The sequence below is a fragment of the Gavia stellata genome, chromosome 30 (assembly GCF_030936135.1).
Source record: "Gavia stellata isolate bGavSte3 chromosome 30, bGavSte3.hap2, whole genome shotgun sequence".
Lineage (NCBI taxonomy): Eukaryota > Metazoa > Chordata > Aves > Gaviiformes > Gaviidae > Gavia > Gavia stellata.
Genome location: NC_082623.1, coordinates 4,706,524 through 4,719,525, shown reverse-complemented (window position 1 = coordinate 4,719,525; position 13,002 = coordinate 4,706,524). Strand labels below are relative to the sequence as shown.

The 13,002-nt window shown below is 49.8% G+C and overlaps 1 protein-coding gene across 9 annotated transcripts in view; it reads right to left on the bottom strand.

Annotated features, from left to right (window-relative positions):
• Positions 1-5,258: 5,258 nt before the first annotated feature.
• NFASC (neurofascin) overlaps positions 5,259-13,002 on the bottom strand; it is a 53,788-nt gene continuing 46,044 nt past the window's right edge. For 8 of the 9 annotated variants that reach the window (XM_059831147.1, XM_059831150.1, XM_059831151.1 and 5 more), the window contains 3 exons: positions 12,005-12,136; positions 11,356-11,425; positions 5,259-5,490 (listed from right to left, as the gene is read on the bottom strand). In XM_059831147.1, the coding sequence (XP_059687130.1) occupies positions 5,259-5,490; positions 11,356-11,425; positions 12,005-12,136 (434 nt within the window). Of the gene's footprint in view, positions 5,491-7,749; positions 7,762-11,355; positions 11,426-12,004; positions 12,137-13,002 lie in introns of all 9 variants that reach the window. The other variant, XM_059831148.1, reaches the window with a different exon arrangement.

Genomic DNA, 13,002 nt, shown 5'->3' with positions numbered 1-13,002 from the left:
TCTCATGCAGTCGGTTTATAAGTCCTTATATTAAACATTTTTTCTGTAGTCCATAAATCTTCTCGCTGTAAACTGTTAATTTTACAGCTTCAGCTATACATTTCTCATTGGAACAAGTGGGTTAACGCAAAGGTGTTGTTTTTTGCTTTAAAAAAAGGCAAATAAATACATAGAATACTTTAGAACAACCAGGAGGTTTTACAGAGAGGATGGATGGATGGCGATATATTTACAAATTAAAGAAAAACAAAACAGTCCGATACTTTCTTTCTGATGTGAGCAGGAGGAACGAACATTTAAAACTCTGTACTGCAAAGGCAGGAGTCTCTTCTGCGGGTTTGACGCGGGGTTTAGACTGCGTTTGACAACCAAAGCCCGATGCCCACTTGCGAAGGACGTGGAGAGACAGGCGCTGCTGGGCAAGGGGGAGCTACTGATGCGGTGGGGTTTTTGTTAGGACCGGAAAAGCATCGTTATTTTCGTTAATAAAACAGGTCTTAGTGCAAGAAATAGAACGTGGTCTTTTTTTATTTATTTTTATTTTTTTACAAGGTTTGTTTATTGCTTAACTGAAATCGTTTGCTGCTAGCACAATTAAGCCTGGTACGACGGACGTTACGTTGCAGGTTGAACTCGCGGCTCCGCTGGGACCTGCGCACCGAGGAGAGGCATCGGGACTCGCCAGGACGGCCGCTGGCATGGATGGAGCGAGTGCTGCATGCCAGGTAAGGCACGGCAAGGGACGTGGCTCCGGTGATGGACGATGCTGCGCAGCTCTGCCCTCGCACCCATCCGGCTCCCCCGGCGTGATGGTAGCAGGAGCTGCAGCTCCTCATCGACGGGTCGATCTCTCGGGTCAGAAGTGACTGTAACACGTGGACTTGGGGTCTGTCATCTGTGAGAAGGCAATGCTGGCAGGGGGTGTGTTGTGGGGACGTCGTGACCCGGTGTCCAGACAGGACAGTCAGTTGGGGTTTCTGTGAGCAGGATTTCAGGGCTCGTACCAAAACTCGATTTTTCCCGCCGCTTTTCCATCTCTTACTGCAGCATCACTTCAGGGAGAATAGGAGCAGCCTCAAGATCATGCAAACATGGCAACTGTCCTCTTGTATCCCGCGCTTGCACTCCTGTGGTTCCTATCACTGTTGTACATGTGCAGGGCTCCGAATAGCCACAGGCTGCATGTCAGCGAGGGGCAGGCTGGGTCCCTGGGCTCGGATGCTGCCGGCAGAGTCCGGATCCGTCTCCAGAACACAGATGAGGTTTTGGCTCAGACTGTTTTAGAAACAGGCTCCAGTTTGCAAGTTAGGAGTTGGACCCAAACTGTTTTTTTCCCCAGCTTCTGAGAGCATTTGATTTTCGGTCTGGCTCTTCTTTCTCTTCTTATTTATTTATTAAGTGTTGGTCCCTAATTTAAACCCTTTATGAAGATGTACCTTCTGCAAAAGTAAAGGTGAAAGTGTGCCCTGCTCCAGAGAGGCTGTGCAGTTCCCAGAGAGGGATGGTCACCCCTGTGATGGAGACAGACCCCTTAGGAGGGGTCGTGCCCTTTGAGCAGAGGGCGGCTGATGTGGGGCTGCCCTGAGCCTCTCTGCTGATCCTGGGGGTTACGCTATAGGTAGCGGGAGCGGAGAGGACTGGCCCGTCCCCTCCGGAGAGGGACAGCTAGGGCTGGAGAAGCAAAGCAGCTCCCACAGGGTGACACTGGGGACAGGCAGATGCAACCACCAGCACAGCGCACACCCAAACAGGCAGAGACCCCTCAGCACCACCGGTCCTTGTGCGGGGTCTCCATCCATCTCCCAGTGCTCAAAGGACTCTCGCTGAGCAGAAGCGTGGCCGCGGGGCTGGTGTGGGTGCAGCCTGGCCCCGGCTGTTTCTGGGGGGCAAATATGTTTCGGGGCAGCGTGGGGGTCACCCTGTCAGAGCTGTGGTGGTTTTGGTGGTTGGAGCAAGTGAGGGCTTTGCTCCCCACGATGCAGTAACTGCCCGTGCAAACATCTACTGAATCTTTATTAAAGGGAGTAAAAAAAATGTTAAGGTCATGATGAGTTTTGAACTTAGCGAGAATTTTCTTTGGGCTCTGAAACTCCAGGGGAAGTTTCAAAGAAATGTTGAAATCTTTACTATACCTTATAATTTTTGAGTAATTTTTACACCAAGCTAATACAAGGCTACAAGTAACTTACACCGAGCCGTTTGTCCACCGGGCCCTCTGCAGACATCTCCTTCCTTTTCTGGTTAATTAAAGTGATGTGGTGGTAGGAGTCTAAATGTTTTTGCGAGACTTTTTGGGGCAAGGACAGGACTGGCTGGGCTGAGTCCAGCTCCGTCCCTCCCCGCTTGCCGAGGCCATGGGGCACACGCTGCAAAGTTACAGGGTGAAACACTTCTCCATTTCCAAATGGATGGTAAGAGGTTTGCTCAGTAAAATGGTGGTTAATGACAGGACAGAAATACAGGCTTTAATATAAATGGCACGTAATACAGATACATGACACAGACCACTCTGCTTCCACTAATGCCTCACCAACTTTCTTGAGGTTTGGAGGTGTTGCGTGGTAGCCAAGGGTCTTGTGGTCCCCGTTAGCGGTTGGTCCACAAAGCAGTGAGGATCTGGTGTGCTGAGTGTGAATGAAGATGCCCAGCTCCGGCAGTAGAGGCTTTTCCGCAGCGGAGGCTGTGGTTTCTTTCTCTCCTCATTTCCACCAGTGCTTGGGCAAGAAGTTATGCAAACTCAACATTGTCAGGACAGCCGTAGGCTTGGGAAACGATTATCCCTGTGGCCAAGGGCTGCGTTACATTTGGCCTGGTGTGTTTGCTTAAAAAACGGATACAACTGCTGCATGTCCTGGGAATGAGCTGGGACATGCTCTCCTTAAACTGGATCAGTGGCGAGTGGCAGCAGTAGAAATAGGCTTGTTGTATGAACGCATTTACGCTGATGGTGACAGAGCAAGACGTATGGCTCCTGCTCTGCAAGATGACAGGGATGGAGGACCCTGGCAGATGGGTTCCTGTGTGGTGGAGGGAGGACATCCCTGCGCTGCCCTGGGGTGGCAGGAGCTCCCCCAGCTCTGGGAGGGGGCTCTGCCTGTTAACACCAGCCTAAACCCTCCTTGGCTCATGTGGTGCAGGTACCTCCTTTGCTGTTTGGTTTGCATCCAGCTCTCTCCCGTTCTCTCTGTGCGATGCAGCAGTGGGTGCTGACCGGGTGTGGGCTCTTCCCCGAAGTGCAGGATAGTTGTGCCATTAGCAGCTTAAAGAATGTGGCAAAGTCCATCTCAACAATCCATATTAGTAGAAGTATTCTTGTTAGCAGTATGTCTTCATAGCAAACCAGCTTGAAAGCTAAAAGAATAATTGCATTAATCCTATTGCATTTAATCCATTATGCTGAAGAAAAACATCCTCCTTAGAAAAAGAAATGAAAGAAAAATCCATCCTAACATCGTTCGCCGTCTGTGAAACTGTCCGAAGAAATCCGATCTCTCTCAGCGAAGGTACCTTTGGTTTCAAAAGTGCAGGAAGTGGGAGAATACACATGGCGTCGGCCACTAAGTACAGTCTGTTATAAAACTCTACCTTCTACAATGATCCATGCTGTCTCAGCTGGGAGAGCTGCCCAGGCATCCTACTCCTACTGGTCTGGCGGATCGAAGACCATCGCGTTAGGGGCGCGTAAGCGGTGGGGGAATAGTATCAGTTTATTAAACTTCGTGGGAAGTTTGAAGCTGTGTAAGGCATGTGAAGGAGCACTCCTATCCGAGACGCTTTGTTACAGTGTGTTAACGAGTTAACTTAAATTGCGTGTTGTCTTGATATGTAAATAAGATAGCGGAGGGGAGTCCCACGGTGCAGGCGCTCACTCGTGGAAGGGTCTTGCTCAGGCTGATTGATGGAGGGGGGAAAGGCCACTGTCAGAAATGAGGAGGAGAGTTTAGCGGAAAACACTGTCGATGTGGCTCATCCCCGGTGCCTGGGGGAGATGTGGACCTCGGGTCCTGCCCTCCTGCCATGTGTCTCCCGAGGGACGCGCATCCCTGAACCGTTCAGGATGCTGAGCGGGAGCCGTGGTGCGGGGCGATAGCAGGGGATCCTCCACCCGATCCCGGCGGGTGCTTCTCATCCTGACCGGGTGGCTTTGATTTTCAAAAAGAAGCGATTTCTGGTCCCCTCATCCTATGTTAATACTGGTCCTGCTTCCGCTCCCTCTTTGCTACATAAAATTTATGGAGTTGCCTTTAAAAGAAAGCAGGCGTGGTCTGGGGGCAGTTTCCCCCCACATTCTTACAAAGCAAAGACTAAACCAAAATGGTTTGCCCGCAATTACCCAGGCAAGCAATGCTGTTGTCCTGGGCGCGGAGGGCGAGCTGCACCTGACTGTCCTTCCATGAATCCCACAAGCTCTTCTGCAACCTCTTGTCCTCTGAGGGTGCTCCGGAGCCCTGTGGGGATGGCGGGTGAGCTCCCCGTGGGCTTTGCAGGGGGGACGGACCGTGGAGCCTCAGCACCAGCGCGAGTTACGGTGCCAAGGGAAGCCGTGGGGGACCTGCTCTTCCCTGCATAGGTGCTGCTTGATCTTTCGGGAAGGAGGTTGTGGCGCTGACTAGTTTGGGAGAGGCTGTGGGCAGGGTGCTGCTGTGAGGATGGACATCTCGGTAATACGGTGCTGTGGTGTCATTACCCAAAGATCCACCGCTCTCCTTTCATGCATTTATGCTGCTCTTGGTGCTCTGCCCAGGCCCCGCTCACCCCTTTTCCCTTCCCAAAACTTTTTTTTTTCCCCTTTTTTCCCCCTCCCATCTGGAACCTTCCTGTAAAAATTAAAAAGAAGAATTTTTAACTCCCTCCCAAAAGAACAAAAAGGGCCTCGGGGAGCCTGGGCGGCCGAGCCCACCGTGGCCCGTGCCGGGCTGGCTCTGGGCGCTGGGGCCAGCCCCGAAGCTGGGGTGCAGCTCGAGCGTCCCGCTCCGCCTCCAGCCCCTCTGGCTCAGCCCAGATTTCAGCTACAGCTACAACCCATCCGCGCCCCGGGAGTCCTTGCCGTTCGCTTGTTTGCTAAGGATAAGATGGCATCGGCAGCCACCTGGTCTGCCTGTTTGCTTGGATTTTTTCTTTTTTTTTTCTTTTTTTTTTTGTCATCGTTGGTTGGTTTCATTCACGCGTTTCTGTTGGAGGTAGTGGCGGCGGCGGCTGTTGTTTAACCCCCATCCACTACAAACACCTCAGGCTGTTTGTGGTCTCAGTGCTTTGCGCTATGCCAAGGAGTAGATAGCATTGACTGGGGAGGTGGCTTCCGAGCTCTCGTTGCCTTCAGTCTCCTCTTTGTCCTTCTTCACCGTGTACTGGCCGATAAAGGAGCCGTCCTCGTTAAACTGCCCTTCGCCCCCCTCTCCATAGTCCACCAAGCTATCGTCACTCTCCTGCTGCTTTATCGTGCCGTCCAAGGAGGTCTGGCTGTTTGGCAGGGGTTTGTTGTCTTCATCGCTGGGTAGCAGAAGACAGACAGACACAGTAAGGGTTGAGAACGGGGCTTACAACCTTCACCCAAGGTCTGGATATTCAAAGATAAATCCAGTGTGCAAATATACTGACCAGAGACCGCAAAGGCGGGGTGCTCTGACTGCGGACAGCAGGTCGTGGTGTGTCTGACACGTACGTGAAGGTGGGGCGACAGCCTCCGCGTAGGAGGCCCACAGCTGCCTCTGCAATTGGTGCTGTGGTTGGTATTGCTGCAAACCCCACCTTTGTGCTTTTTCTTTTTAGAAAGCAGTTTTTTTCAACCTATATTACATACGATGCTTAGATCAGTCTGACTGGATGTACGTTATAAATATCCTTTCCTTGTCATTGCTTATATTCTTTCTTTCTCTCAGCATTTTCACTGCCCTTGGTGTAACCTGGTTTAGTGAGGTTTGTTTCCAGATTTCCTTGCAAAAACCAGACTTGGCTGTTTAGATAGCTACATGCAATGGGGAGCACTCTCAAAGCACTGCGAGGGGGCATGTAGAGGATGCCAAGTTCTGTGCAGCTTCCAAAACTCGTGGGGATTTACCTTTCCAAGCTCATTTCTGAGCATCTACGCTTGTTTGCTCAGTTCTTTATCCTTTTCTCTTTTTCACTAGAAAGATTAAGCCAGGTCACTGAAAAATAAATAGTCTGACCCACAGGAAAAAGCCAACCCTTTAAAGAAACCCTTTTAACAAAAAAAACCAGGGAAAAGCTGTTCTGTCTCTGAAGGGCAAGGGCTGGTATCTCATAAATACAGATAACATTGCGTGGAGGATGAGTGGACTTCTATATATAAAAATTAATTTTCCTATCAGCTAGTCCTTAGTTCATGTTTGATTTTGTGTCCAGCATGCAAATTGTATAGCATTCCTAAAGATATCGCATGGGTACCTTAAACATTTTTTCCTCCACCTCCATTGCTGTCTTTTTATTGTTGTTTCAGCTCGGGACCCCGCAGGCTCACTCCCCAGCGTGGCACTCTACTCTGTTCTTTTTCTTAAAATTGGTAAAAGTACTGGGCTTTGATTGCAGCCCTTGATAGTCGGTGCCCACACAAAGGTGTTTGCCTCCCATGAAGGCACAAGAAACACTTTGCTTGGGCAAATGCTCTTCAGCTGGGGAAGGCATTAAATCTCTCTCATGCCATTTAATTAATGGCATCAGCTCTCTACAGTGGGAGAGGAATTTGGTATCCCACAGTACAACACGCAGCTTTTTAACATACTTCCTTATATCAGCACTTCGTGAATTAAGCAATAATACAAAACCAATATTTGAGGCCTTGTGTTAACTTGGCATCACAATAAAAAATAACTTGTTAGCTTTGAAAGCAGCTTCTTTCTGGGGGGAGGAGGAAGAGAATGCAGTCTGCAAGCAGGACTGCCAGTTAGAAAGCCCAATAAATGCCAAGTAGAGAGTGGCAAAACCCAGATCCCTTTATTTGCAATATCCTTTCCCAAGGTTTGGGGTTCAGTTAAAGCTGAATCTAGAGCCAGATTTTCCCTAATGGGGGGTTCGCAGCACCAAGCACCCCGGCAACACGTTTCCCGAACCTGCCCCCTGGTTTTACCTCTCTCCGGTACTATTTATCCTGTTAGTGCATTAGGAGGGCGAAGCAGCTATTCATCAGCATCTTGATGCAATATAACCCTGTTAAAATGGATTTCGATGGGGTTTGCTGATGTGTGCATTAGAGAACCAGAGCACCCAGATGAAAACCATTTGGGAAATGTTGTCCTGAGTTGCATAAATCATTGAGAAGAGGGGGAGGCTTGAGCCAGAGGGAGGATTTTCAGGACTGAGACAAAGAGTGGGCAGATTGTTCAGGAACTAGCTTTTTTTTTTTTTTGCTTGTGTCCCTTGCCACCTTCCCTGGGTGTCTGGCAGCAGGGTGCTGAATGCACCGAGGGCATCGTCCCCAGGTCCAACCCTTGGTCGCTCCCGCTACACCAGGAGGGATCAGCTGCTCGGGGGGCTGGGGGGGCCTGGCTGGTGCTCGGGGGTGCCCCCAGCCCACAGAGCATTTCCAAGCAAGATGCAGCTTGCTGGATGTGGGGGTACCCCTGATGCCAGCAGGAGTTAGAGGGATCTTGTTTAATGTGTTAGGTGGAGGCACGTACATGGGAATAGGGAGGGGAAGGTACAGTTTCAGCTATAAAGAAATAAATAGCTAGAAGGAAGGAAAATAAAATAAAAAGCTAAATGTGCCGGACTTCTGGCAGCACGTGGTCCTACCTTTCAAGAGACCTTCATGGTCCATGTGGATAGACCAGGTGAAAAGGAGAAGAAAGAATGGGAATAAAACAGAGAGAAGCAGAAAGAGCCTGATCAGAGAGAGGTATGATGAGGTCTGCATTTACAGGGGCAGTGCTAAAAACCAAAAAGAAACATCTGCATTCCTCATGGAGCTAATTGCCTCGTTATACCAAATGGAGCCAGTATAATTGTTCAGAGCTGGATGAGCCTCATTGGCTTCCCCCAGAAAGCTAATACAGAGCAGCAGTGGATGGTGCAGGTGGGAAGCGGGCTGTTTGCCGTCGGACTCTTCAAAAAACGGCTTGTGGTTGAAGTCCATTAGCGAGCAGCTGTAGGGAACAGCGGTCGCTGCTGGGGACCGACGTGCGGCAGGACAAGGGCGAAGCAAACGGGTCTCTCGGTTTCCCCTCCAGCCTTCTGCTGGGTTTCCATGATCTAGTCGTGCACCAGTATCGTGTTCTCTATCGACAAGCCTACACCTCCCTGGGCTGCTTCGCCAGACCTCTCCTCCCCTCACTAGGCTGAGAGGACGGCTCTGTGTCCTGTCTTGATGTCTGCTGAGATGGTCCATTTGGGGCAAGCTGGCACTGCCTGCAGCATTGTAACCTGTGCCACGGGACACTATCCTGAATCTGAACTGGAGCCCAGAAGCTAAAACCACTCAACTTTCCCTTCCCAGCGGCCAGGGTTTCCAGCCAACTCCCCCACGTGCAGCTTAAACATTTGGTATAATGAGGCACAGTCGCTGGCACAGAACATTGTCCAAGGATAATGGTCTCCTGCTTTGCAAATAAGCTTCTCAGCTTAGCCTCTGCTCAGGAAAACCATTATTCTGTTAGTGGAACAGAAAGATGTGACAGTATCTCTTAATTATAGGCTGCAGCGATTTGAAAGTTGCATGCACAGGGCATTAAGGACGTGAGATATGATGAGAGCATATCAGACATGCTATGTGGAGGTGGAGAGGGAAACCAATGAAGAACTCACGTCAGCTCAATTCCTGTCCTTGCTTGAAATACTAATTGCTACCCTCCTTGAGCCTAACATCGCAATCATTTTGAATCTTAATCAGCCAACAGCGTTTCATATCAATCCTTCAGGTTCACCTTCCTTTCTGCCTCCTTGAGGGAAGCCTCCTATTACTTTTCCCAGGAAACCTGTTGTTCCTGAGAAGGAGGGGGCAAAGTTTATGGGTTGTTGTGGGTTTTGTTGTTGTTGTTCTTGTTTGATTGGGGTTTTTTTTCCCCATCTAGTCCATGGGACAGTGTGATTGACAATGCGGGAGCATCTTGGAGCTTGGTTGTTGCCCTTCTGCTGACCTCTGCCTTTAGCTTGCAAACTTTTGGGAATGGGGCTGTCAAGAAAAGTTTGAGCTTCAGCTAAGCAGAAGCCGCTGTGTAATAGGATGAAGGATTTACCCCATTCCTTCCCGTTGCCTGGAAGGCAATGGCCCTTGGATGGTGCTTGGGCAGTAAATGCGGCATTGCTGACTGTCGCAATGCTGCCAGCCATGCCAAGAGCTTGGCTTTCCTTCTATGCAAGGCAAGGGGTCCCTGGCAATGCAATTGCCTTAGGAGCGATGGGGGTGAGTAGGGTTTCACTGTAACCACCTCAATGGACTCTTGAGAAGCAGATCTCTGAAACTGGTGCGTACTGCCAGAAGCTCGGCTGAGGAGACCTTGTCTGAGATCCAGGTGATGGAGCCGAGCCTATCGGCTTGTGTTCAGGTAGCTCCTGGGTGATGAGATGTTTCAAGCTTGCTTTGTGGTATTTACATCATCCCACAAATTTGGGAACCAAGAGGGATCCCTATGGTGACTCAAAGCATTAAGGGGACTTGTTTTGGTCAAAGTATGCACACTAACTATGTAGTATGTAGTTATGGTTATGGCTCGTATCTGTACGAGGAGCACTGCCTGCACTTGTAAAATCGTGCCTGGGAAGAGATGTGTTTGATCCAGGGCAAAGCCTGCAACAGGACCAGGCTGAGCTAATTTCTTCTCTGCTGTTCTCTGTGTCCCAGCCAGGAATCTAAAGGGAACATCCCCAGGCTGCCATTTGTATGGGGACTTGCTGTAATTGCCCCAGTGTGGCTTGCCAGCACTAGAAGTGATAACCAGATCTCGCAGGGAGGTGAGGAAGGTGTTGCTCTTGGGTGTTGTTTAGGGCAATAAAGAAAGGCGACCTTTTCACGCAACATGCCGCTTATTCTGGTTCCTGCTGGGGTGTATTTGTATTCTGTATCATGCTATCAGAAGACTGGGGAGCTTTGGGCTTACGACATCCTTTGGAGAAAAAGAGTTGCTACTGAGTAACCATGCTACTAACAACATAAATGTGATCGTATTGAGGGCTGCAGTTATTCTATTTCCATTTATGTATTGTGTGCAGGCAGATATATTCATTTTGCTTCCTCTAAAGTCTTTGGTGGAACACATGTGTCTTGTTATGTCCCTTACTGAATCATAAATAAGTTCTTCTTATCTTTGCTACCTCAATTTGTAACGCTAGGAGTATCGGTAATGACATGGGGTTTAATTAACCCCTGTTTTGAAGTCAGGAGAAAAATTCCTGCTAGCCTAATTGGGCTTCGGATCCAGCTCAGATGGAAGGGTGCATTGTAATTCTCTAAAGAAAAGCAAAGCCCACTGTAGGCGCTCGAAGGGCGACCTGGGTGTGCTGTAATGCACCCCTGTCATCTGTCAAGTGTGGGCAATCCAATGAGACCTGTCACGGTTACCTGCTCCTGCTCCCTGGGGGCAACCGTTCACTGCAGCAGAGCTGTGAATGCTGCGTTGCACGTGAGCAGGCTTGGGAGAGCCCTTGCCGCTTTCTGAAATACCCTGGGACTTCTCCTGGAGTAAAAATGGGCACTGCTGCTCTTCAAAGGATGCCGTTTTGTGTGAAAGCAGCTGAGCGGAGGTGGGGGGAAATCAGAGCGGTTTTAGCAGAACTGCTGCTTGGCCGTGCTGCAGCCCTCGAAGGGTGTTTCTGTAGGGTTTGCCTGGGGACCTTACAGAAAAGCCTTGACTGGAAGGCAGGCAGACCCCCAAATCAGTACTCTTGCATGCTTTCAGGGCTGATCCAAACATAACATTGGGCATTTCTCCCCTGGATACTCTTTTATGGGTAGGAGAGAGGCTGAGCTGCAGGGTGATATGCCTGAAATATCCTCAGGCTGCTTCAGAGTTTAATGTTGGGGGTTTTTTTGCATGTGTTAGGAGTGTCATTAAGGTTGATCTGCACCTGGTGAGAGCTGTGTCCCGGGGTAGCTGATGCCAGAGTCCCAGCTCTCTGCCTGGCCTGATCCTCCCAGGCTGAGACAGGGGAAGGAGGAGACCTTAGCAGCATCCTCGCAGCCTGGTTATTCTTCCAGGGTTTTAGGCAGGAAATGTTTCCTTTGGTAGAGGACTTGCAGAGGGAAGGAGGCAGGAGGAGGAAGGTGGGAGAAATAATTTAAGAGGCTGTGTGGCACCGCGGTGCTGCGGTTATGTGGAGGGGTAGCGCGGTGAGGTCTGTGATGGCTGGGAGTGGGGCTGATGGGGAGACGTGGTCGCGTGGGTACACATGCCAATGGAAGCATACCTGTAGTCGAACGACCCATCTTCTACATTCTTGTCTTCAGGATTTAGATGCTCATCTTTATTGTCTCGTACTGTAAACAAGCACATCCCGGCATTCATATTAAAAAGCGGTACAGAAGATAAAAAGCTTTATGGGACAGTAACAGCAGCTCGCGTTGAGGCTGTCGTTGTGAAATCCCTGGGGGGTGAAATACAGTTTTTCATTGACTCGGTAAAAAACCCGCACCTGGGAGGGCTGGCAAAGGGTGCTGCTGTGGTGACACCAGGGCACAGGTGCTCCAGATGGCGAGAGAGGATGTATTAATTGGTTAATTTTCTTAAGCCTTATCTTTGCTTTGCAAAAATTTAATGAGATTTTTGCCTGAAAAGACATTTTCTAGATGAGGACAAGCAAATTTGCAGAGTGGAGGTTGGGTCACGCATAGCAGGAGTGTCCAGCTCCACAGACTAAAGCCTGCACAGCACAGAGCCCTCACCCGACCTTTAATTAACTGAAATGCTTCCCACTAATAACAGTGTTCCCACTATAGAGAAAGAAAAGCCCTTGTAATCACATGCATCTACCCAAGAGCAATACAATTTGATTAGCCTCCAGAAGCCTGGAGATGTTTAAACCATGAGCGCAAACGATTGCCACGCAAGGCTCTTACCTGGATATTTCCCGCCTCTGCTCCTCTTAATGAAGCAGACAATCAACAGAATAAGGACCAGGAGAGCTATGGCACACATCAGCCCGATGAACCAGCCCTGTGTTGCGATGTCCACATGATTCTTGGTATAAGCTGGGAGGAAAATTGAAAGGTAAAAAAAAAAAAAAAAGCTATAAGGGACAGACCAGAACCACAGAGGGAAATAGATTAATAGTAAGACACAGTCCACCGGTTTAGAAATTCTCTTTAGCGCTGCGTTTGTGTGTCTGTGTGTGTATTGACCAGGTTATCTGAGACTGTAGCACAGGGATCTGGAGCTTTTTTTTTTTTCTTTGTGGTGGTAGGTCAACTCAACGTTTTAGCAGGAGCTACAAACAGCGAAGGGTCACAACATAAAGTAAAACCTAGCACAGACCAGTGAGAAAGGTGCGTTGCAAATAATGGCAAAAGAAGCTGGGTAACAGATTTGATCTTTCATTTACCGTTTCTGAAAACTGCCCTGGAAGTGAGAAGGTCTGAAAGCAAAGTGCCCAAGCGGGTCCGGTCCCTGGTGTCCAGTGAGGCTGAGAAGCATCGCTGGATCCAGAGGGTTGCTGAGCCCTGAAGGGCTCATCAACAGCCTGGAGCTGGGAGAAGCCTGACTCGCGCCGGACAGCCATGCCCAAGCCGCAGAGGCGATGGGCAGTGGCTCTGCTGCCACCGCCCCCCGGGGTCCTGCTGCCTTTGGGTGGCCACGGGGGCTCTCCGGGGCCGAGAGGGGACTTGTGGAAGCCCACCAAGACTTGGCCAATGCACGAGTGGGGACGTAGCGGTGGGAACAGCTCTTCAAGGAATGACAGCTGGGTCCCAGGTAGTTGGGAGGTGGTCTGATAGCACTGGAAAGTCATTTCTCCCAGGGCAAACTCTTTTATACCACTGCTTCCAGCACCCTCACAAGGCTATTGAGTATTAATAGATTAATACCGAGCAAGGAGGTGTCGTCTTGGCCAAACAACACT